This window comes from Anopheles bellator, chromosome 2 (assembly GCF_943735745.2).
Source record: "Anopheles bellator chromosome 2, idAnoBellAS_SP24_06.2, whole genome shotgun sequence".
Lineage (NCBI taxonomy): Eukaryota > Metazoa > Arthropoda > Insecta > Diptera > Culicidae > Anopheles > Anopheles bellator.
Window position 1 is genome coordinate 35,968,864 of NC_071286.1, and position 24,049 is coordinate 35,992,912.

Sequence of the window (24,049 nt, forward strand, 5' to 3'; positions counted from 1 at the left end):
TGTACTAAAGAGAAAAAAACTAAAAGAATCGTTTACAATGCTGGAAACTTGGATGAAACTGAAACTTGACGGATTCCCGACCATTCGTGGAGAACAAAAGTTAACATATCAAAGTTAACAATTTCTCGTCGAAATATTTTAAATCGCAGCCCTATTTGTTTCTGAACTGTTATACGGCTTGTCGGAGTATGCGTGAACTACGATCAGCTGTTTTTGACAGTTTGCCTTTGCACAACACGTTGAAATGTCAAACATGATTCACAATCGCGCTCTTCTGCCAACTAGTCGTTCTCCAAATTGGATGATATTGTGAAACTGGCCGTACGATGGACGAGCAGAGTCGACAAATGGTTTCGGATTGTTTCCTGCGCACGATCGTTGACCCTCGGGCCACGTAAGTACCGGTTCGCTTAGTGACTCTCTTTGTTCTAAAGTTTTATTTACCGACCACGGCCACAGAAACACTCCGATCGAGCCTCCACCAACGAAACAGCCGGTGAAAGTGGAACTGCAAGTGCTGCGGTTGAAGGATGAATCGCAAAAGTTGATCATGGACACGCTCCGGGCCATTCATGGGGAGTCATTTCAGCTGGGCGACATCTCGAAGTACGAAGACAAGGGTGGCCGCATGAAGAAAGGGTTCTGGCAGGACCGCGGAAATCTGGTCATACAGGGTGGTTGCGACTTTTCGAAGGTTGTCCGCACCGGCAACAGCAACGAGGACAAGTTTCGGATGTACGCAACCATGAAACTGCACAGCTACGGTTTCCACCGTGCGCATTGCGAGGAAGCCTTAGACCACCACAACGGCGACATCGATCAAGCTTTGGCGCTACTCTTTTCCAAGTACTTTCCCCCACCGGCCAACTTACCTCCGCCACCAGAGGAGTACGGTGAGGAGGAACTCAGCACATTGCGAGCCGACGAACGTGAAGCATTGGAATCCATCTACGATAAACTATTTGTGGAGAAGGAGCACAATCATGTGTGGCAGCTAAAGTTCAAGATCGGTCACCTGCTCGTTCACAGTCCATCGGAGATGAAGAAACAAGCCGAACGGGAACGGCAGCAGCAGGAAGACGATCGACGTCGGAAACAAGATCAGCTAGCGAAGAAAAAGAAAGCCAAAAAAGAAAGGTGTTGGAACTTTGCGAAGGGCAAATGTCGCTACGGCAATCGGTGCAACTATTTGCACGAGACTGAACCATCGAGCACAGGTGAGAACGAAAAGAAGGACGGCAAACGAGGGGACAAATCGGCGGAAGAGGATCCGAACTGGTTCTTCCTAGAAGTGCGCTTTCCTCCCGGCAATCGCTATCCATTTGAACGGCCCATTCTGCTACTGAGAACCACCTGTGCTGACATCCCAGAGCAGTTGTGCCTTCGGGTGAACCGCCGACTGGTGCAGGAATCGATCGAACTAACGCGTGACGGCATGCCTTCTATCTACACCGTAGCCGACCTGTTGCAGAACGACGAAGAAATTGGTCGTTTCATCGAGCTCGATCGTTACCAATTTCTAGACGCGAAGCGATCACTCTTCTATATCCCCGAACTAGATGAAACGGACGAACCAATGGCCGGAGATTTGCCCACACACCATCAGCGAGGCACAACGGGTCGAACCGGTGGTTCGAAAACCAATCCCGAGCAGCTTCAGAAAGAGGATCGGAACATTGTGCGCAAGTTCATGGACAAACAGACGAACGCAGCCTACCGGGAGATGTTGAAAGCACGTCGCAACCTTCCAGCTTGGGCGAAAATGTCCGAAATCATCGAACTGCTCGATTCGAACCAGGTTCTCGTGATCAGCGGAGAAACTGGATGCGGAAAGTCCACACAAGTGCCTCAGTTTTTGCTCGACGACTGGCTGCTGCAATCGTCGCGGTTAGGCGCCAACGAGAAGGTGCGACACTTGGAAATAGTTTGCACGCAACCGCGCCGTCTGTCCGCGATCGGAGTGGCGGAACGGGTTGCTGAAGAGCGCAGCGAAAAGATAGGTAATACCGTTGGATACCAGATACGGCTCGAGAACCGAGTGTCTTCCTTTACGCGGCTCACCTTCTGCACCACCGGCATTCTGCTCCGGCGGCTGCAGTCTGATCCGATGCTCTCGAACGTCACGCACGTTTTAGTCGACGAAGTGCACGAGCGTAGCGAAGAGTCCGACTTTTTGTTACTAATTCTGAAGGAACTGCTCGCCAAACGTTCCGACCTGAAGGTAGTTCTCATGTCTGCGACACTCAACTCAAATCTATTTGCGAGCTATTTTGGCGACATACCGGTGCTCGACATTCCCGGACGAACCTTTCCCGTCGAGCAGCTGTTCCTCGAGGACATCCTGGAGCGGAGCGAGTTCGTGCTCGAGCCTGACTCGCAGTTTTGCCGCAAACTACGCAAAGCGGAACAGGAGCTGCTGGCAGAGGAACTGGAGTACGCGGACGTTAAGGCAACCAATGCGGCGCCGGCGAATACGATCCGTGACGAAAATCTCAAAATGACCGATTTCTTTGCACGTTACGCCGAATACTCGAAACACACGTGCAAAACGCTCTACCTCATGGATCCGCTCCGCATCAATCCAGAACTGATCGAGCACGTCCTGACGTACATTGTGGACGATCCATCGCACAGTTGGCCCCGCGAAGGGTCAATACTGATCTTTCTCCCCGGTTTCGCCGAAATTCAAACTGTCCACGAGGCGCTTAACGAGAGTCGGCTCTTTGGACCGCGGGGTGATCGGTTCGTGCTGATTCCGCTTCACTCGATGCTGACGAACGAGGAACAGGCACTGGTCTTCCGGCGACCGCCGAAGGGAAAACGGAAAATCGTGCTAAGCACCAACATCGCCGAAACATCCGTCACCATCGATGACTGTGTGTTTGTGCTCGACTGTGGCCAGATGAAGGAAAAGCGGTTTGATTCGAACCGCAACATGGAATCGCTCGAAATGGTGTGGGTTTCGCGTGCGAATGCTTTGCAGCGCCGCGGACGTGCCGGACGCGTCATGCCCGGCGTCTGCATACACCTCTACACGCGGCCCCGCTTTACGCACCACATTCTCGGTCAGCCCGTCCCAGAAATCCATCGCATCCCGCTGGAGCCGCTGTTGCTGCGAGTCAAAACGCTGCCGATGCTGCAGGAGCGCCCGATGACCGTGGTACTCGGTGCAACCATTGAGCCACCGAGTGAGGAAAATATTACAGCGGCCATCAAGCGCCTAATCGATATTGGCGCGTTTGATCGAGACGAGCGGTTGACGGCACTGGGACACCATCTAGCTGCCCTGCCCGTAGACGTACGCATCGGCAAGCTAATGCTGTTTGGTGCAATTTTCCAGTGTCTGGACAGTGTGCTCACGATCGCGGCTATTCTTAGCTACAAAAGCCCATTCGTGGCACCTTTCGGTAAGCGGGATGAAGCGGATAACCGAAAACGGCAAATGGCCATCGCCAACAGCGACCATTTGACGATGCTGAATGCCTATCGACGGTGGATGGTCGCAGCCAAACGCAGCCGCTACGCGGGCCAATGTTTCGCCGAGGAGAACTATCTTTCGAACAAAACGCTGGCAACGATCGGCGAGATGAAGTACCAGTTTCTTGAGCTCCTGGTTTCGATCGGTTTCGTACCGCTCGATCTATCTGGCGGTCGGAGTCGTGCCAAACGGCAACAGCTCGACGATCTGGCGCAGTTGACGGGGCCGGAAATGAATGTGAATGGTGACAACAATCGTCTCCTGGCGGCCATACTATGTGCCGCGCTGTATCCGAACGTTGCGAAAGTATTATCGCCGGAGAAAAGCTTTGTATCGGGTGCTGGTGGAGCCGTGCCGTACTTGCCACGTGCGTCCGATTTGCGGTTCAAAACGCAGGAGGACGGTTTCGTCTGCTTACATCCCTCGTCCGTGAACGCCAGCGTAGGATTCTTTGGGTCCCCGTTTCTGGTATACCAGGAAAAGGTTAAAACGTCACGGATCTTTATCCGCGACTCGACGATGGTGCCACTACTGCCCATGGTACTGTTCTCCGGCAGCGATCTTCAGATCGAACTGCATGGTGGTGACTTTGTAATACTGCTTGAGGGAGGCTGGCTGATGCTGCAGACTGCCACGCACCAGGTGGCGGAAATGATGAAATTTTTGCGCCTTGAACTGACCAAAATGCTGGAGCTCAAGATTAGCGATCCACTGCTGAACCTGTTACACCACGAGCATGGTAAACGAATCATCGAGACGATCGTGTATCTAATCAACAAGGAATAAAAATGGACGGGTTGTACAGTCTCAGTGTACCTTATAAATGTACAGTTCCGATTAGTAAAAGTCTACAAGTTGCAATAAAAAAGAATTTATACAATGTACGACGGAGTGATTGTAATTTTTTTCATTATGCAAAATGCAATGTTTTTCGTCTTTTCCGGTCGAATGACTGTTCTCAATGAAATTGAATTGTGGAATAAACACGATGCATTCGCCTCATTTGCTCTACATTATTTCTTCAGTTTTATTCATGAACGATTCGATTATAAAAACAAAATAAATACTACACAGCTTGTCGAGTGTCGAGAGTCCATCAGGGACAAATATCAAGCGAACCATACGGTTTCGCTAGGAAATCATAATCCGTAAGGTATCCTTCAAATTAGTGTAACGAAAGCGATGAAAACAAAAACTTGAAGCCTATTTCTACATAATTTCCAAAACCAACAAAACTATTGACATACAGCGCATGAGGCAGTAACATAGGAAAAGCGCCTCTCTTCAGTTCACATACTTCTTCAGCAATTTATTTGTTGACAACATTGCGTGACATAGTTTGCGACCTTCTAGTGGTTTGCCACTTGATCGAGAGGAATAAGCGACAGCTTTCCGATCGCACTTGCACAGCACTTACGAGGCTCGTTAATATGTCTATGCTCTAAATACGCTCCTCCGGTTCTCCTGCAAAATAACGGCAAAAACCAAAAAACGCGGCGCGGCAAAAGTCTATGAAATCAGATAGTCCAATGCCTTATGCTTATTGTTGTCGAACTTTAGGAGAGCGTCGGAGATTTTCTGCTCCTCGAAACCAACGTCTAGCAGCTCACTCAATGGTATAAGGTGCTCGATGACCTGAGAATGGGAGGAATAAGTATAGTCGAAGATACCACCGACTGGACTCAGTAGTTTTGTTACCTTTTTGTCATCGTTTCCAATCCTTTGCAGAACCCACACTACGCGCTCCAACGGGAAACCCATGGAGCTGATACGTTTCACAAGATTCTGTTCCGCGTGAGACAGTTGATTGTATTGTGTGTAGTCGATTCGCTTTTCGCCACTCACTGTAGGTATGAGGACACAGAAACACCGATGAATACATATTATTTGCACCACCATTTTTATGCAGAGAATAGTGTACATAGTACCTATTACCCTATAACTCACCCGAATTTTCAGAATCGGTAGTAGTGGACCGACCATCGCTTATCGTTTGACTATTGTTGCGTGTCCGGCGCGTTGCCGAATCCTGTATCTCTTCGTTTAGCTGGCGGAGGATGTCGGGGACGCTACGAGACTTCGATCGGAGCCCCACCGCACCGGACGCTTCGCCATCGTTGGCATCGGCGACGTTGGTGCTATATACAGAGGGATTTGTCGGTGTACATCCGGAAGAAGACGACGACGATTGATACCCGTGATAAGTCGGCACCATGTAAGCTGTTCCGGCGGTTGTCGTCGTATTCGTGGCCGTACTATAGCCATAGTTAGTGGCGTACGTATTTCCAGTCGAGCCACCAGTCATCGAGGTCGACGGAACGACCGAGCTAGGATAGTGGTAACCGTAGGCGTAGCTCTGGATCGCGGCTGGTCTGTATTCTGGTTGATGGCTTTGACTAACAGGCACATGGTACGGTGTAGGGCTCGTGTAAGCGTTCATCCTATAGCGATTGTCAGCCGCGGTCGCCGAGGAGTATCCCGGGGTGGCCATCGCGGCTGAATCGTACGGAGCAGCGTAGTTCGCAGAGTACTGCTGATGATAATTCGAGTAGGACGTTCCAAGGTAATCATTAGCACCGCTCACGGCGACGGACGTTTGAGTAAATTGATATTGGTTAAGAGGATAGCCAGGCTGGGGCATCGAATACTGCTGATTCGTCGTGAAAGGCGTAGTGTACTGATCGTTCGAATGTACAGCAAGATGTTGCTGCTGTTGCTGTTGCTGCTGCTGCTGCTGCTGCTGCTGCTGCTGCTGCTGCTGCTGCTGCTGTTGCTGTTGCTGTAGCTGTTGCTGCGGTTCATGTTGCTGTTGTTGGGAGTGTTGCTGTTGAGGTGGCTGCTGCAAAATCTCCGTTTCTGCCTCTTTCGTCTGCTGATGCTCCGTCTCTACCGTCGGACTAGTGAGGTTCGTATTGAGCTTCAACACTTGTGCCAAAATATCCAAATCGTTTATCGTACGCAGCTCCATATTATCGAACGGACTGGACGTATCGTTCTCAAAGTCCGAATAATTGATTTTGTTATAATTATTGTTATTGTTATTGTTGTTGTTTCCGAAGGTAGCGATTGGTGCTGTTTTCAGCTCGGTGCCAATCTGGGCCGTCTTTGGAATGGTGATGTTGGCGCCCACGGGAGCCGCAGAATAAGCTTGAGTCTGGGCAGCACTCGGTGCTACCTCTCGTATCACAGTCGGTACCAGGATCGAGCTGAATTGGCTGCTATGGTCGAACGCTTTTGCATTGGCCGTGCGTTCGTCCGACGAGCCGGATGGGGCCGATTCATCGTTCTCTTCCTCCTCTTCCTCCTCGTCGTCGTCATCCGTTCCTCTGTTGGCGGGCCGCGCAGACCGACAAGGAACCTCGGCATCGCCATTGTCGTCACTAGCGCTCGACAGTTCGTCCGTGTTGGGGTAAGAAATTTGATGTAACTTTCGGTTCTGTTCGTCCTCGATGTGTCGCAACCGGTTCTGTTCCTGCACCCGCAGGCGACTACTTCGCTCGCTCCGCTCCCGCTCCGTGATGGCTCGCCACTCGGTCATGCGTTTAAGTACTGTGTCTTCCAGCTCGCAACCGTAGCATGACTCACGCAACACCTGCCTAACGTCATACTGGCTTAGGCGGTTAACAACTCCCTGCGGGAGCACTATTTTTGGTGGCGGTTTGAACCGTTCCGATATCTTCACCGGGACCCCATCCATGTAGCCAGGCGGACTGTGCGACATGCGGACCGGAGGACGCACAACGTCGCAATGCGCTCATCAGAAAACGCCTTCCAACAAGCTAAATTCAATTAACACCACTGGTGTCCACAACGCTGAGAGTGGCCTTCATCATCTGCACCAGCCAAGCAGTTTCCGACCCGACGATGAATGGGCATCCGTAATCGAACGCAGCGCTCCTATGACTTTCCCTTCCACCCTACGAACGATAACGGAAATGGTGAACGCAAAGAAGAAACAAGAAGAAACGCTCCCAAAGCTGCACACGGAACCTTGCCAAACACAACATATAAATTTACGCTGAACAGGAAATATATTTTCTCCACGCACTTCTCCTTATCACGGCTATTTGTCCGTTCTTCGAACTGTCAAACAAAGCTGCTATTACAGGGTGACCATCACGTGCAGGGTTGCGCACAATGCTTTGATGCCGATGCTTTGTCGACTGTTGAAGCCCGTGGTATGATTTTTCATCCTCGTACCATTATTACAGTAATAATTTCTCGAAATCTTTGATAATAGTAACTGAACATTTTAATGCCAAGAGAGCGATCTGTTGACAAAAAGTGAACTCAATTTGCAATATTTTTTTCTTATGGCTTCTCACGCTCTAAACGCAACCCTTGATATTGCGCGACGCACTCAGTTGTTCAGTTAGATTTTACGATTCGTCCGTGTTCTTCGCTCGTAGCACGGTCCGCTTCAAATTCCGTAGGTCTTTGCTCAAATCCGTTTTCTGCATCGGGTAAGTCTCGAGTGTCGAGAGCCCCTCCGTTAGCAGCGCAGAATTGCGAAGAGCGAAAGAAGCTGTCCTGCCGCTTTTCTGGCAACCATCTAGCAGCCCGTCCCATCGCCATCGCAAACAAGGCGTGTTCCTTTTCGCTATGCTCAGCGGTGACTCGGCAACTGATCAAAAAAGAGTTAAACCAGACCGTGTGATGAGCAATAACAAGACGGCAACGGATCCGACTTTTGCGGTGATGCGTGGTGGAATTTCGGGTGGCAGCAACAATAGTAAAGAGCAATCTGTGAAAATGGGTTTATGTTGAGTGTGTTTGCGTGAATGATTAAAACGATTCCGGTGAATCGAAGTTAATGCTGTTATTGATTTTGGTGTTGCCATTTATCAAAATTCGTGGTGTGATTGATTTTATGTAATAGCAGTACTTAACGCAAAAAGTGTTTTGCCGTAAAACATTTCAAGTTAATAATAATCCACATGTTTTCTCCACACAGCAGACAAGATTATAGTGCATCGAGTTTGACGAAAAAAGAGCAAAGAAACAGGGTATAACAACGAAAGGCAGTGCCAGCATTGAAGGCGGAACAAAAAAGCTCGAAGGTGCACAGCGAGCTCAAATTAATGATTCTGCATTCGGCAAATTGTTGAGTAAATTACTCAACATACAGTGCACAATCCTTGATGGTGTTGCTCAAATGACCGCACGTGCGAGTGTTTGTGAAGGGAGCGAAAAATCTGATGTGTATACACACAACTGCACCCACGTAGTGGTACGATCTGTGCAACCCCCGGACAACACAGCAACAAAGAGGAAAAGAGCAAAATCCGTGTGTTTACCGAGCGCTCATAGAAAGAGCGAGAGAAAGGGCATCTGGGAAGAGAGCAGAGTGAGCGTCTAGCGTTTGATGATTGAGAATTGGTGTGCGATTGTGTGTTACTGTGATTGTTCTCTCGCGTAACATCGAATTGCAATACGAAGGCGCTAACGACGGCGTCCGGGATCAATCAAACGGCTGAAAGAACACTAGCACCAGCAACAATCCAGAATCGTCTCTCGCCGCGTCATTTGACGGAGGCAGAAAGAGAGAGAGAGAGAGAGAAAGAGGATAAGAGATTCGTTTGACGACGGGCGTTGTACTTCATCATTGTATTTGCAGCTTGGTCCGGAAGGCGTATGAGCGCAACAGAGGAAGAGCACTGAATTGATAGAAAATAACAACATCCGAAAGTCGGCGCCGTTTCCAGTGGCGGCGAATCAAAGCAGCAGGTGAACGGCAGCGCGTTAAAGACCGTTGTGTGTGTGGCTGGTGAGAGTCCTCTAAATACGCGAAGTTCTCGCGTGATGTGATTGTGACCAATTGTGTGTGCATAGATAGAAGTCCCTATTTGTTCCGTAAAAGGTTTTTCAATCTTAGTCGAAAACCCAATTGTATGAATCGAGTGAATTGGTGCTATCCACTATCGGAGTGTGTTGCAAACTGCGCTCTGCTCCACGCCCCGCTTCTTCTTCACCTATAGTGCGAGAAACAATAGCAACGGAGAATACATCCGCCGTCTGATTTCCTCGCGAACATTGGTTTGCCTTTGCGAATAGCAGAACAATGACGGAGTACAAACTAGTAGTAGTAGGCGCCGGAGGTGTAGGCAAGTCCGCCTTGACCATTCAGCTTATTCAGAATCACTTCGTGGATGAATACGACCCGACGATTGAGGATTCCTACCGGAAGCAAGTAGTTATAGGTAAGTTCTTCGTAAATTCAAATGCGCTATTGTCTTCTAATTAGCATTTAATCCGTAGAACATTTCAAATCATATCAAGCCTATCGAGTTTCATTGGTAGTTCAAGAGGAAAACAACATAAATCGGCCCCAAATACGGCCCAGTCTGTTCCTAAAAGAAAACAGTATAAAGCGCCCGAACAATATTATTCGTTGTACTGTATTGCATTCTACTGCTGAGGCTTAGCTCGTTTCGCACGACCATATGCTGATTCGCTTGTGAAAAGCAACATTTGTAAAAAGTGAATCATCAATTGGCCAGCCAATAGAGTAAGGAATGCAGCTTCGTGTGCGCTATGCATCTTGTGCTCACACTAATTGAATTCAATTAATTAACTCATTTGTGTTCATTGTGTGCATTCGGCCAAAGCCACTAGAGTTGATGTCACGCGATGCACAAGCAAAACATACATTTGGTCTCTACTTCTTATCGAAGCCGACCCAAAGCCAACAAAAAACTTATCCCGCGCCACTTATCTAACGCTCCTTTCACCGTTCCTTTCATTGCTTCACATTGCAGATGGCGAAACTTGTTTACTCGACATTCTGGACACGGCCGGTCAAGAGGAGTATTCGGCGATGCGCGATCAGTATATGCGAACGGGCGAAGGATTTCTGCTAGTATTTGCTGTTAATAGTGCCAAAAGTTTCGAAGACATAGGTACGTAGTAAAGGTGATCGTGAAAGAGAGAGACAGAGTGTGTGTTACCGAGCTTCGCTCGACACGATATCGATACTGAGTTAAACTTTCCTACCCTTGCAGGAACGTACCGAGAACAAATCAAGCGCGTTAAGGATGCCGAAGAGGTGCCGATGGTGCTGGTTGGCAACAAATGCGATCTGCAAGCATGGGCAGTGGATATGAATCAAGCAAGAGATGTAAGTAACCGGTGATGGTGGGCATCGAGCACAGAATCCTTAGACCGTAACATTCCACCCGTTCCAATTATTCCGAAAATTGCAGGTGGCGAAACAGTATGGCGTTCCATTCGTAGAGACCTCGGCAAAAACACGAATGGGTGTAGATGATGCCTTCTACACACTGGTGCGCGAAATTCGTAAGGACAAAGAAAGAGGGAAAAAGAATCGGAAGCACCATAAGCTGGTCTCGAGCAGGAGGTTCAAGTGTCAGTTACTATAAAACTGGCTTTCGACTGACCGAAGGCTGACTGGCTTTCGACTGACCATTACCAGCCAACCAGCCAGCCTGCAATCCAGCAAACAGTATGTCTCCGCCCCGTTCCACAAAATGATTTGCGAGAAGTTGTACGAGGAAAGGATCCACCATTTAAAAGATTCTTTCAGTGCTACCGTTGTATAATCTCCCAACGAAGAAAAACAACTTCGGCAGCAGCAGCCAAAACGCGGGAAGAAGATGTTTCACAATTACCAATAACATTGTTCTTCGATAGAATCCCATCGTTAGACGAATAAGTCTACCGATGCGCAAATTGTGTCGTTGCCAACAGCCAACGCACTTGTTTCAGTTGACCTTAGATCACTAACGACGAAGAAACGGTTATGAACGCTAGCTAGAAATCATCGTCAGAAACGGGCATACTATCGATTAGAATGATCGTTCTCAGTAAGATTCGACACGTGAATATTACATGCTCGATCGGTTGATAAAATTTAAAACAAATCAGCCAGCACTGTGTATTCAAGACGCACAAGTAATTATTGATGGTTTAAGAATAGATTCCAGACTAGGAAAGAGGAATACTTCCGCAATCCGCAGTAGAAACGAACGATATGCAATACTGCGTTAAGGTCCTAGAACAGGCTTGCATTATTGGGTTTAACACAAGTTTTGAGTGGCGCAATGGACGGATCAGGCGTTTCGTGTCGCCGAGCATCGTTTTTTTTTTTGAATTTGTCGATATTATCCTATCGTTCGTTGCGTGTTGCCACGCCGCTTCAGCGCTCAAAGCAGATCACTTACGCAGTAATCGGTGAATATTAGGATTTAGCGGCGATAGAACTCAGAATGATAACTGAACAGAGACCGAAGAGTGGTTCAAAGCAAGATATGTATAGACATTTTGTGTATCTAATGTGCGCTACCCACGGTGTTGCACCGGTTTTCACTTCACATCTGCCCGTAAAGACCTATGATAAACGTAAATACGAAGTTTAAGTAAATTAGTTATCTTTTGCTCTTACCAACTCATACGTCTAACCCCCTACGAAGGCAGAAGGCGAGTGAAAAGGCGCCATCATCCGACGATGCTGAGTGAGCAATACGTAAGAAAGTAGAGAAAGTCATCATGATGGCAAATGAAAAGTGCGACTAAAACCACGCTTTTTGGTTCGAAGATCAGTCACATCATACAAAGCCCCGAGTGTGTGAGGGGCTAGGAAAACAAGAAGTGTATAGCATGAAGGAAGGAGTAAAAGTGGTTCAAAGTGGCCAGCACAATTAGACAAATGAAAAGAATTAGGAAAAGGAAATGGATACAAATGAACATTATTCAATCAACACAAGAGACCGCTGCATGATGCGGATACTTCAGCTACGTCTAGCAACTAGGCCACTTTCACAAAAGAAAGGTCCCAAATTACACACAGGAAAAGATTCTATCGAACGTTTAGATTAACGATTAGCAGCAGCTGGATTAGAAACACCACAATCCAGCACGACGCCGATCATTAGATATCTTATTAGTTTTATGATGTAAAACGTACGGAAACAAAACTAAAAAACAAAACCATACAACCAAAACCAGTGGCGTCGATATTATTTTGTTATCCATCCTTTTCTTTACGATATGTACACTTGACATCGTGTGTTTCCCTTGAATTGAACTTGGCTCGTTTTGGGCCATGCTTACCAGTTTCGTGACGAACTGAGACCAACGGCACCAACTGAGACCAGCTGCAACATTGATCGTACTGAACGCCATTAGGTAAATAATATTTGAACTTCGGGAAATGTGTTGTTGAAGTACTTTGTCCTTAGTTTGCCATCATTTTTTATATTTTAGTTTTACCAGTTGGCATGCAAATTGACAATCCTTAGAGGATGTACTTGTAGAGGATTGTACTATTCAAAACCACACTTGAATCAAACGTAGATCTGGAGGGATCTGGAAATGAAAATAGAGCATAATGTGAACGGGTTCGGATTGCAGGTAAAGTATAATATACCCGTTAAATCGGTACATCATCAGGACATTGCGTTGATCTTTTGTCTTAGTTCTTCAGCCAACGAACTTTCTCTAGTAAGGGGGACGATTCGTTCCTGTTATTGAATGGCACGTGAAAGTGATTGTAAGAGACTCATCAGGGACTTGTTTATTTGCTGATGGGCAACATCGACCTTATTTTCTACATGTTTAGAGGGGGCGGGAATCGAAAGATTGCAAATCAACCAGCGTAACAAAACTAGTCTTTTGCGCAAGTGTAGATAGCTAAAGCATAGCCGTTATCAAATTGACGATGCTACATACCCCACTTTAACCCTCGATACTTGATACGAAGGAAATACAATAGCAGTCGAAAGCACTCAAATGCACAGACACAAAAATGGTCAATACCACAAGGCGCCTCAGCGGAACCAAATCGTTGCATCCGGGGAGATTTTTTCGTTTGCTACTGCAGTAAAATAGGCAAATGTGTGAGATTTCGCTTGCAAAAATGCCATTAGTCCGAGGAGGAGACACAATTACATAAGTATAATGAATCAGAAATATTTAACGACAAGTGCTACAACAAAGTGCATCTACCTACCAGTCAGTAACAAATAATAAGGACTTATGAGAAGGATGTCGGTGAAGAAAGGAAGGATAATAAATAAAGAAGAAGAAAAATGGATAAAATATTTTACTTTCTTCATGTTTACTTTCTTTCGAATTTACCCTAATAGGTGTACTTTCGGGGCTGTAAGCGCATTTAATTCATCTGACTGCGAGCTAGTCTGCACGCAACAGATGAAACAGAAAAAGATCTCTCTATCGATAGTAATATATTTATTCACCTCTAGCGCAAGCAAGCTCACGAATCTTTTGCGGACTGATTCGAACGTATTTTGTCCAGCCTGTACAGTTTCTCTACGTCTACGCTTGGAAACCGTTGGGCCAACGTTTCCCGGTCAATGTTGGGAAACCGGCGAAGCAGATGCACCACCTCATTGCGTTCGCGATTGCGTAGCTTGCGTTTCTCGTTGTACAGACGCTCGCGATACTTGCGCAGAAACTTCATGACAGCGGAACCGCCGTACGAGAACTTGTGCCGCTCATTCCACTTCGTGTTGGCAAACTTCGGTATCACGTGCTCGAACGCTCGGTAGAAGAAATTTATGCCGAGCTGGTTCGACACTACGCGCCCCGGTCGTTCGCCGGTTTCGCCCGTTTCCAAACTATAGTACGCTCGGTTACGTTCCCGTATCACGGTTTCCAGATTTTCCATCGACTCCTTCACCTTGTCGAGCCGTTCGGGGCTGGGAAACAGTTCCATCTTTTCCTTGCACTCGTGCTCCATCGTTAACAGCATGTTGCGCTCCTTCAACAGCACGAACCACAGCTTGTGCAGATCTCCGTTGGACTTTATTCGCATATCATCCTTCGTCCAGCAGCGGCCATGCTTGACCTCTTGCTCGCCCCAGTTTTTCTTATCGTCGAAAAATTCCGCCAAATCGTTACGGGGAGCACTGGTCCCGATCGCACGCATCGGATGCTTTTGCCTGCAAATGGAAACAATCGCCGCTTGCTTGTTTATGTAATCACCGTGAGAGGCAAACACTTGATTTCAGCCAGCCCTTACCATTGAAGAACTGATGTGCACTGCGGAGTAGCTAGCGGAAGACGCCGTGCCAAATGCAGCGCAACGGGCGCTAATTGTTTGAAAACATTCATTTTGCAGCAAATCCAGGACGAACGGATTCGCCAAAAAATGTGCGATCCTGTCGCCGGGAACCGTGATTGTTTACAATCACCGGAACACTGCTGTCATCGGTAGGGTGCAGCACGCAGCCCAGACACCTGTACAGGGTTGCTTGTTTGACGTTTTGTAAATTTTGAAATTACAGTTGAAGAGCCAATCGATCGAACCTTTCGATTGGAATAAAAACACCAGAAGTTAGAGCAGTGGAGTTTCGTTGTTCAGCCTTGTTAAAACTTGTTCGTTGCTATCATCACGGATTGAGAAGGAATTCGTTCTAACAGACGATGCCTTTTGTTGGCTCGGTCTGTCGGGCACCGTCCAACTGCAAGTTACCCCTGGTATTGTTGTTTAACCTTCATGACTGTCGGTCGATACGATTTGCGGAGATCCTGCCGTTCGGTGGGGTGCGCCATCGTCACTTTCGGATGCACGTGCTGCGTTAGGCGAAAACGCTTACCGGCAATATCAATGTGATACACCGCGTCCTTATCCATGATAAACTCCGTGGTGATCATGCCCGTCCGCCGACTGATGTACCCAAGGCAGACGAGTTTTTCCGACCCGAAGCCATATCTGTTGAAAAAACGGTATCAACACATGAGCTGTTGGTTGACGTGTCCTTTAGCTACCACTTACCCAGCGGATGTGACCGTGCCACAAAATTCCCCGTTCCGGTAGAGAGGTTCCCCTCCCCACGGCCAAACATCCTTATCAATGTCGATTTCCTCGACGTGGAACAGCACCAACCGCTTCCGCAGCCCGTCCCGTTTCTGCGCCTCCAGAGCTTGGCGGCCGATGAAATTTTCCTTTTTCTTCAATTGTGAACTCTGTAAATCAACAGGCACTGCCTCAGCACACACAGGACATGCACAAACATGGCACTTACATCGAGCCGTACCGAGTAGAAGACGCCCGCCTCGAACGGTGTAGTCATGCTCGTCAGCTCGTCGCCCCAGAACGGGATGAACCGGTCGATGCGCAGGAAGCGCTGCGTCAAGGTGCCCACATCGCGCACCCCATAGTCTCGCCCGACCCTCATCAAACGATCGTAGACATGAAGGGCGTACTCGGACGGCACGTGAAGACAGTAGCCGGGCATGCCGGTGTGCGTGAAGGACATGATCATCACATCGCTCGCGTAACCCACGTTCAGCTTCCGGTAGGTGAACGGCGCTAACCGGACGTCCGAATTGGACAGCTCGCTCATGAGCGGCGTAGACTTGGGCCCGACCACGTTGATCACGGTATACATCGAAGTGACGTCATTCAGCTGGACGGACGCATCGGTCGGCAGGTTGCGGGACATCCAGTCGTAGATGCGTGTTTGCTGCGACGAAGGAGAAATCATAAAGTAACTGTCCTCCGTCTGGCGTATCAGCATGCAATCGTTCTCGTAGCCGCCGCTTTCGTTCAGCATTCCCGTGTGCACGATGTGGCCGACCGAAGTGTTCACGTCGTTGGCGCACATCATCTGCAGATAGCTCAGGACGGCATTTTCGCCCGATACCGTGTCGGACTGAATGCCCGGCTTGATCTCAATCTTCGAAAAGGACGAAATGTCGATGATACCGACGTGCTGAGCGCACGCCTGATACTCCTTCTCCATGAACTGGAAGAATTTCGGCTTGTAGAAGCTACCCTGGGGCAGGGTGGGCAGCGGGTCTCCTCCTGCGTGCGAGAAAGGAATTCCTACATGAAGCTGCACTCTCACGTCACGCCTCGGGCAAACTTACGCCTGTACTCAGAATCGAAGTAGAGTGCTCGCTCGTAACCCATCTTAGTACCGAACACCGCACCTCGTGCCTCCAGCACGCTGTACAGCGGCGAGCAGCGTAGTTTGCGCGAAAACTTGTACTCACTCTGGTTCGGGTAGAGGATGGCGTATTGGCGGCCAACCACCTCCTTGATACGCTGCTGCAGGTACTGGCGATTGTTGTGGAGATCGAGGAAACGCTGCACATTGAACGGCAGCATCTCGATGGTCGGTGTCCCGCTAATGATCCACTCCGCCAGGGCCTTCCCTACGCCCCCGGAACCCTGCAGCGGGTTCCCATTCATCCCGCAGGCAACGAAGTAGTTCTTCACCTCGGCCGACTCCCCGAAGATTAGGCGTCCGTCCGGGGTGAAATTGTCGGGGCTGTTCCGCATCGCTGGCATCGTGAGATCGCGCAACACCGGCAGCCGATCGACGGCTTTCTCCCACAGCGGTGCACAGTGCGAGTAGTCCTCCTGCAGGTACTCCTGCCACGCCTTCGGTATGTCTTTGGTATCATCGAACGCCGGTTTGGCTTCCTTCTCGAACCAACCGACCAGCAGCGATTGGTCGTTTTGCCGAGCGTACAGGTTCGCGTCGTAGTCGCGGACGCAGGGCAGCAGATTATCGTCGTCGGTCGGCAGGTTTAGGGACGGCGTTAGCGCATAGTAGTGTTGGGCCGGATAGGCCGGGACACGGACCGCCGGTTTGCACCTCAGCCCCAGCTCGCGGGCCCACATTCCGCTGCAGTTCACGAAGTACTCACACTTGATCGTGCCCACGTCGGTTTCGATCGAGTCCACCCGCCCATCCTTGGTGTTGATCTGTAGAAATCGTTAAGCATACGGAGGAATTATGTTACAACTAGTTTCTACGGGGCTACAGTCTGTTATGAAGCAAGATCGGCTAATGACGATTTTGAAGTACACGCTTCGTGGTGCATCAAACAAAACGGTCCGTTCTATCTGATGCAACGCACGAGATCCAAAGTGGGATATAATTAGGCCCTATATAAATACATTTTCCAGAGGTCTGTCACCGACGACGATGCGCCATTCGTTTTCCCTACACCAAGAGCGAAGCGTATCCTCACCATTTTCTGGCGACTTAAGAAGTGGCATTCCAGTGAATACGGACACAAGGTCCAACATTTTACTCACATATTTCACCTGACACCCTTCGAAGTACTTCACGCCTTTCCGTTTGGCTTCGCCGGCCAGCACCTGCACGACCGCGGCCGGATCGGCAATGCAGTCATCCGGCACGTAGACCGCCCCTTGCAGATCGTCCGTGTGTAGAAACGGGTGCAGCCTCTTGGCCGTCGCCGAGTCGACTAACTCGCACTGCATCCCCGTTGGCAGGATATACGCCGCCCGCCGCTGCAGCGCGATCACTCGATCGTGGGTTTGCGCTAAATTAAGACTGCCGCACTTTCTCAGCCCAATGTCGTGGCCTTGCCGGTGCAGCTTCTGGTACAGCTTCAGGCTCTCCTCGATGAGGGTGCGCTCGGGGGTCGGCTTGAACAGCCCGATCGTGCCGGAGCCAAAGTGCGACGTTCCGCTCCCGATCTTGCTCTGGTCCAGCACCAGCACATTGTTCCACCCGTTGTCAGCCAGATGGTAGGCTACCGAGTTTCCCAGCAGGCCGGCGCCCGCAACAACAACACGTGCCTGACCGGGGCTACTGGCTGCTTCACTGTGGCTGTGGCAAAACGTGAGTCTCTCGCACACGGGCCGCCCCGGGAAGCGCAGCAATTTGTACATCCTTCCTGGGCCACACTGCAGACACACACTGCGGACGGCTGGCGTCCAAATTTTCGCTCACTCAGTCGTTCTCTATGCCGCGCAATTCGGTGCTTACATAATTTAATTTAAATCACAGCTCATTGACAGAGTCCGCCGCCCGATCACATTGTGTCGTGTTTGTGCACTGGTCGCAATGAGACGAACTGTGGTGAGTGATGAAAAACACGCCTCCAACCTGTCACGGTGTAGTGACAGTGATCGATATTCGATATACTTGGGCATCGCCGCCGTGGAGTCACGAAACAACAGCCGAAGCATGCGCACATCGTCCGAAGTCCGGAACACGCCACAGCGCTAGTGAAAGTGACGACACGCAAGGAAGAGTTTGTAAACAAACCGCGATTTGTTGACATCCTTGCTCGGGATTACGAAGCACCACGTGCTTCGTCGTCGTTGCCTAGCGATGGGCTGCAGATGGAAGTGAGTAAGCGATTCGTCGGAGTATGCGTACGTGAGCTGATAAGTGGCCTTTTACGGGACTCGTCAAATACATTTCCAACCCCGTTGAACTAGAAGATAGGTCAAGGCTACATCCTGAAAAAGGATATTTTTTTCGTGTACTGATTTAAGTTGTATCTCCTCTTTTCGAGATTAGTGGACCCTATCCATTGTGATTATAAAACAAATAGTTGCGGGGATAAATAACGTCGCTTGGTGAGCAATCGATATAATCATTATTACAAATACAGATTAGGCAACATTAGATAGGAAAACCTGAAGCTCCACAGTACTATCTACTTATTAGTAACATGTGAATAATAAGGCTAACTTTACGCTACAATTCCACGTCGAAATTTAACGGTCGTCGCATGGTGTGTTGCAACGGCTAAATCCGCCATTGCTCTTTTATAGCACGCAAGCGATGACAAATGCCCAACATCATTATCAGGTGGGTCGATAAGTAGCTAGGTTAGCATTAAAACGTGAATAGTAATTATTTTTCGAACTTATCTTTTTCACATCTATTGGCCATTTGCAAACTGTAAGCTTCATAATGAAGTGGTTTGCTATCAACCCGCCAATTAAAGCTTGATTGATACTTTGGTCGAATAGAAAACGAAAAATGCAAACAGAACCAGTTCTAAAAATGCCGATAAAAATGCGCAACTGCCTTGGTTTGTCATGTAACATGTTGACTGTTGAATCTACGGAATAATGCGATTGGGTGGTTGTTTGAGGCTTTTACACTGTGCAAATGCACCCAACCTCTCTGGGCTTGGCCGCGGCTAATCTAATCCCCTTCTTGCGGTGGTTGATAACAGTTCCAATGTGTCGATAACGACACTCGATACACGTCGACGAAGGTGTTCTTATCGAAACAAATACGCCATTCGGGCGCGAAATGATGGAACGCGGTGCAATTTTCGATTTGTAAAAATTCTTTTCACTTTTATTGAACTCGTTATTGCGATCACTGATGATTGGCGTGCAACAAAACCGTAAGAGATCGCCCATCCATCCGGGATCCGTAAGGATGGGTAGACGATGGGACAGTAAGTCAGCGGTGCTGCGGGTAGGAGCGGATGAAGAGACAAGTAAAAGTCGAAAGGCTGCTACTATGCCACGTGCAATGAAATATCGTTTTTTCGAACGCCCCCAGGGCGAGCGCGTTTTGCGAGAGCTACGAAGAGTGAGGCGCCTCGGGGCAGAAGCGTCGAACTGAAACGCACTTTAAGAAAGTATTTACAAGTGGTCCCGGGGAGGCCGACGGCCCCGCGGTAGGGACCATCTGCGCTGTAACCGTAGCGCGAAGCTCTCAGTAGATGATCTGCGACGACGAGTGTCCTCCCGCCGGTGCACTTCCCGATGTGATGGCTTCCTCGAGGTTTGAGTCCAGCTTCCGGTAGGCCGCCGTATGCTTGCGGCCCTTGCTGAAACCCCCACGACCGCTGCTCGTCCGTCGGCCCTCGACTAGCAGTGCGAGCAGCTTCGATTTGTTATGGTACGCCACGTAGCACAGTGCGCAGCTGAACATGGCGAACAGAAAATACGAGAAAAAGTTGGAATCGTTCTGATTATAGAACGGATCCGACCCCTGCACAATGTCGCTGCTGGCCTTCGGTTCACCGCCAGCGGGTTCGCCTTCGTTTCGTTCCTTGACTTCCCGTCCTCCTTCCTCTTTTCGCTCGGGCAGAAACGGGTTCGTCTCCTGGTCCGGATCAGCGTCAGCGTTCGCTTCCTCAGACGAGCCTGGTTCCATTAGTTCTGCGGAATTTTCAGCGACGACGTCTTTGTTTGCCTCCTCCTTCGCGGTCTCATCGTCCCCACGCGCCTCTGGTGGATCATCGAAGGGCCTTTGGTCGATGTTGCCGGGACTATCTGGCGACTCTTCCTGCAGCTGCTGCTGCTCTGCAGTGTCCACCTTCTTCTCTACCTTCTTCGGCGGTTCGTGCGCTTTTTCGTCTTCTTTTGCCTTGGTGTCGTCCACCACAACCACGGCTGGTCTTCCCTCCACCGCTGCACTTGCATTGCCTTGGACCGCGGGAACACTGTTTGGCGATATGAGCTTGTGCACGTCCGCGCCACCCGTACCCGTACTGTTGGAGACTAGTTGTTTGGCCTTCTCTAGCTCTGATCCCCCAATACCGGATGCCACCACAATATCGTGCTTCGATTCATCCCTCGGCGGAGCGATAAACTTTGCTGGCACGGCAGATTTGCCTTCCCCTTCCGGTATACCCTTCTTGTTTTCCGCTTCCACTATCATCTCGAATCCGACCAACAGTGCCCGGCAAGATTCCTTGATCGAAAACGTTGACGTATAGCAGTTTTTCGCGCATTTAACGAGATCGCCGAACGGTAGAAGCTCTGGTTTGTTTCTCAAGTATACCGGTAGTCGGTTCGAAACAGTTCCGGTAAGATTGTTGCAGAAGAGGATTCCTTCCGTGCGCGAAAGGTTTCGGGTAAGCGATTGCGATATTGCTGCTTCCGCTCCGTCAAGTTTGTAATCATCCAGAGCCTGTAGCATATCCTTGAGCGCCAGACAGTCAGCGGTTGTTGCGTTGGCACTGCAATTCACGAGCAAACGGCTCCCAGAAACACTGGTGGAGTCCACTTTCGACGCGTCTGTCGCCTCAGAGGGACCGCTCTTCGGTGCGGTCCGTACAATTGTAGCTAACCCTAGCATTACAGTCAGGACGAGTTTCGCTTGCGTTTGTAGCTTCATGGTGACTCCGCTAGTTGGGCCCCTTGTTAGGCGGTGTGTGTCGGGTGTGTGACTAGCTGTGTGATGCGAAAGATTGAAGCGATATCTTCACCGCTCGGATGATATCACTGTATGGACGGATGAAACGAGTGTTCTCACTCGCTGCTAACGCACGATGGTCATTCTGGCTGGGCTCTGCGAATGATTAAATATTCCTTTTCGTATCCCGAAAGGATAAATACGCTCGCCGACGCACGGTTCCTATGCCACGGTGCACCAGTGACGACAGGAATGCGAAAAGTGCGTTTATTCTGTCGATTTGCGAAGAGTTGCACCGTAAAATAGATCGAACAAACCTTGCACTTCGTCAACAAATGTCAACAACAAACAATGACAGCCGCGTCGATCATCCGCGCAGGGTTGTGTCGCACTCTTCGCCACTGACAGCTGGCTGGCGGGCGTAAAATTACAACTCGGCTCCGACAGAGATTTCTAGTGTGCATTTATGTGTGTAAATAAAGGGTTTTAGAGGCCTACGGCTAAGCGGAAGGCATAAAATTGTGAAACAATGTTGACTGCCGTTTGTTGTCGGCTCGGTAGGTCGGCAGGCCCGCTGGCCATCGCCCGGCAATGCTACTATTCTACCGTAGCTTCACGCGATTCCCAGCATTCCGAAACAGTTCCTGATCACATAACCATCCTTTCGAAACCGGCACACGAGCGAGCGGCACAACGAAAACCCTTCGTGAAATCTATGTTTCTGGGCACGGTCGATACGGATCTGCTGTCTTTTCCAGAATCGCTAAACAGGGAAGAGCAGTCCCGGCTGATGGAGGACAAGGCCAAGCTCATAGAAACTACTGTCGCGCTCGGTAAGGTAAAATCAGCCGATTCGTTCCAAGTCTACGGTTTGCAGGGCCCTCTGGCGTACGGCGGCAAACAGTACACCGAAACCGAATTCGCTTATATCAACGAGTTGGTGGCGGAAAACCTCCAGCGAGCATTAGAGGTGCTCGAGCATAATGCCCTCGTACAAATGATTACACGCCACTGTTCGGACGAGGCAAAGAACGCATTCTTAGGAGAACTGTGCAGCGGCCAAAAGATTGCAGCGGGAGCTTTGTACGAAACCAACAGCTCGCGTCACACGATGTTCAGCACGGTAGCCGAGCTGGACTTTTCCGACCGCAAATGGCGTCTGAACGGATCAAAGGTGCTGTACCGTAACGGAATGGACTCCGGGCTACTAGCGGTGGTAGCGTCAACTAAAGGGATCGAAAAAATGAACGCAGAGGAGAGCACGATTGCCACCTTCCTGGTGGATGCCCAAGCAAAAGGTGTAGAGATTTCGGATGCAACTGTGTCCAGGAACGGGATAACAAGGTTGACCGTTAACTTCAATCAAGTGAATGTGCCTGAAGAACATGTCATACCCGGAGGAACCGACGTACTGACCAAACTTCTGACATCAATGCGTGTACAGTCGAGTGTGGTGCGAGTAACGCTGCTGAAACGGATACTGAACGAGCTGACTACAGTTTGTCTGAATACGAAAACAGTTTCCGGTGAAATCACGTAAGTTGTCGCACATATCCAAATGATCTGCAGATCTCTTTTATCTGTGCTTTTATCATGCAGAGACATTGAAGTCATCCGGGAGCAACTGGCGAGAATGGCATCTGTAGTTTATGCTGCCGAAAGTCTCATCTACATGACGACTAGCTTAATGGATGATTTTGAAAACCAAGACGTTGACCTCGAGGCAGCAATAACGAAAGTGTTTTCGGCAGAGCAGCTCATCAAGTTTGCTACGCTTCCGCTAAAACTACTTGGACCACAAGCACTCAGCGCGGATAGCCCATTCGAAGCACTGTTCAACGATGCTTTTAAGCTTTACATCGGTGACGAATCTCTAGATTCCGTCAACTTCCTAATTGCACTATCGGGACTGCAGTACGCTGGGGTACGATTGATAGACATGCACCCAAACTTCAGAACCTCAGTATGTGTGTGTTTTGTCTTTTCAGAATCACGCCCACGAAACAATCAAAAAGGATCGCAACCCGGCCATGAATCCGTCGTACGTAATTTCGAAGCTTTTTGAGAAGTCGTCCATACAGAACCCGAAGCAGTTTGCCGATCTGCAGCAATTCTTTCATCCGTCGCTAGACCCTGCGGCTCACTGGATCGAGTTTTCGATCGTTAGACTGAAACTTGCCGTCGTGTGTATGTTGTCACGGCACGGAGCTGAAGTCGTAGATCGCCATGTTGAGCTGGAACGGGTAGCAAATATTGCCACTATGATTTACGCAATGACGGCCTCGGCTTCCCGAGCCTCCCGAGCGTACTGCATAGGGCTGCGGCACGCTGAGCATGAAGTGCATCTGGCGAACATGCTGTGCCGGGAAATGAACGAAAAAGTTCGTCTGCTGGCAATAGACTTGGAAAGCGGACCGTTTATTACAAATGACGACAACTACAACATAGTGGCACGAAATTTGTTCCGCAATAAGGGTTACTTTTTCGAACACGCCATTACGAAAAATTATTGAAGCAGTTGGCGATAGAGCAGGGAGCGTGGGCTACAGGGAGGTAACTGCACTATTCAGTTAGTTTTTGTTCACTTTGCCAACCTGCAATGGTTTGCTAGCCCCCCAGAATTAATTTGTAGCCCATCTTTTAAACCAATGTGAAAAGTAGTCGCCATCTTTAATAAAACTTTCAATCTTTATCCGTTGTGTTCAATTGC

General features: G+C 49.2%; 7 protein-coding genes across 8 annotated transcripts; 3 read left to right on the forward strand and 4 right to left on the reverse strand.

Annotated features, from left to right (window-relative positions):
- The first annotated feature begins 326 nt into the window (after positions 1-326).
- Positions 327-4,264, forward strand: LOC131209785 (putative ATP-dependent RNA helicase DHX57). The gene is made up of 2 exons (XM_058202924.1): positions 327-394; positions 460-4,264. The coding sequence occupies exons 1-2, from the start codon at positions 327-329 to the stop codon at positions 4,262-4,264; spliced, it is 3,873 nt and encodes a 1,290-aa protein (XP_058058907.1).
- Positions 4,265-4,519: 255 nt separating this feature from the next.
- On the reverse strand, positions 4,520-7,533 carry LOC131209069 (protein kinase 4). Its single transcript, XM_058202047.1, has 4 exons — positions 7,469-7,533; positions 5,426-7,395; positions 5,177-5,322; positions 4,520-5,113 (listed from the first exon to the last, which is right to left on the reverse strand). Exons 2-4 carry the CDS (start codon positions 7,197-7,199, stop codon positions 4,988-4,990), a joined length of 2,046 nt encoding a protein of 681 aa, XP_058058030.1. The 5' UTR covers positions 7,200-7,395; positions 7,469-7,533; the 3' UTR covers positions 4,520-4,987.
- A 316-nt stretch (positions 7,534-7,849) lies between these two features.
- LOC131211731 (GTPase HRas) lies at positions 7,850-10,876 on the forward strand. The gene is made up of 5 exons (XM_058205317.1): positions 7,850-7,907; positions 9,096-9,678; positions 10,237-10,377; positions 10,480-10,595; positions 10,681-10,876. Exons 2-5 carry the CDS (start codon positions 9,540-9,542, stop codon positions 10,855-10,857), a joined length of 573 nt encoding a protein of 190 aa, XP_058061300.1. The 5' UTR covers positions 7,850-7,907; positions 9,096-9,539; the 3' UTR covers positions 10,858-10,876.
- A 2,789-nt stretch (positions 10,877-13,665) lies between these two features.
- Positions 13,666-14,628, reverse strand: LOC131210036 (large ribosomal subunit protein uL29m). Its single transcript, XM_058203224.1, has 2 exons — positions 14,478-14,628; positions 13,666-14,397 (listed from the first exon to the last, which is right to left on the reverse strand). The coding sequence occupies exons 1-2, from the start codon at positions 14,567-14,569 to the stop codon at positions 13,710-13,712; spliced, it is 780 nt and encodes a 259-aa protein (XP_058059207.1). The 5' UTR covers positions 14,570-14,628; the 3' UTR covers positions 13,666-13,709.
- A 178-nt stretch (positions 14,629-14,806) lies between these two features.
- Positions 14,807-18,188, reverse strand: LOC131209130 (pyruvate dehydrogenase phosphatase regulatory subunit, mitochondrial-like). 2 transcript variants are annotated; one of them, XM_058202122.1, is made up of 5 exons: positions 17,511-18,188; positions 16,331-17,174; positions 15,484-16,265; positions 15,234-15,409; positions 14,807-15,170 (listed from the first exon to the last, which is right to left on the reverse strand). In XM_058202122.1, the coding sequence occupies exons 1-5, from the start codon at positions 18,111-18,113 to the stop codon at positions 14,927-14,929; spliced, it is 2,649 nt and encodes an 882-aa protein (XP_058058105.1). In that variant the 5' UTR covers positions 18,114-18,188; the 3' UTR covers positions 14,807-14,926. The 2 variants fall into 2 exon arrangements, with proteins under 2 accessions (XP_058058105.1, XP_058058106.1); XM_058202123.1 differs by having other exon boundaries at positions 15,234-15,424.
- Positions 18,189-19,583: 1,395 nt separating this feature from the next.
- Positions 19,584-21,627, reverse strand: LOC131209761 (trans-Golgi network integral membrane protein 2-like). The gene has a single exon (XM_058202895.1). The coding sequence runs from the start codon at positions 21,319-21,321 to the stop codon at positions 19,912-19,914; it is 1,410 nt and encodes a 469-aa protein (XP_058058878.1). The 5' UTR covers positions 21,322-21,627; the 3' UTR covers positions 19,584-19,911.
- A 164-nt stretch (positions 21,628-21,791) lies between these two features.
- Positions 21,792-24,025, forward strand: LOC131209632 (complex I assembly factor ACAD9, mitochondrial). The gene is made up of 3 exons (XM_058202741.1): positions 21,792-22,875; positions 22,939-23,263; positions 23,328-24,025. Exons 1-3 carry the CDS (start codon positions 21,869-21,871, stop codon positions 23,850-23,852), a joined length of 1,857 nt encoding a protein of 618 aa, XP_058058724.1. The 5' UTR covers positions 21,792-21,868; the 3' UTR covers positions 23,853-24,025.
- The last annotated feature ends 24 nt before the right edge of the window (positions 24,026-24,049 follow it).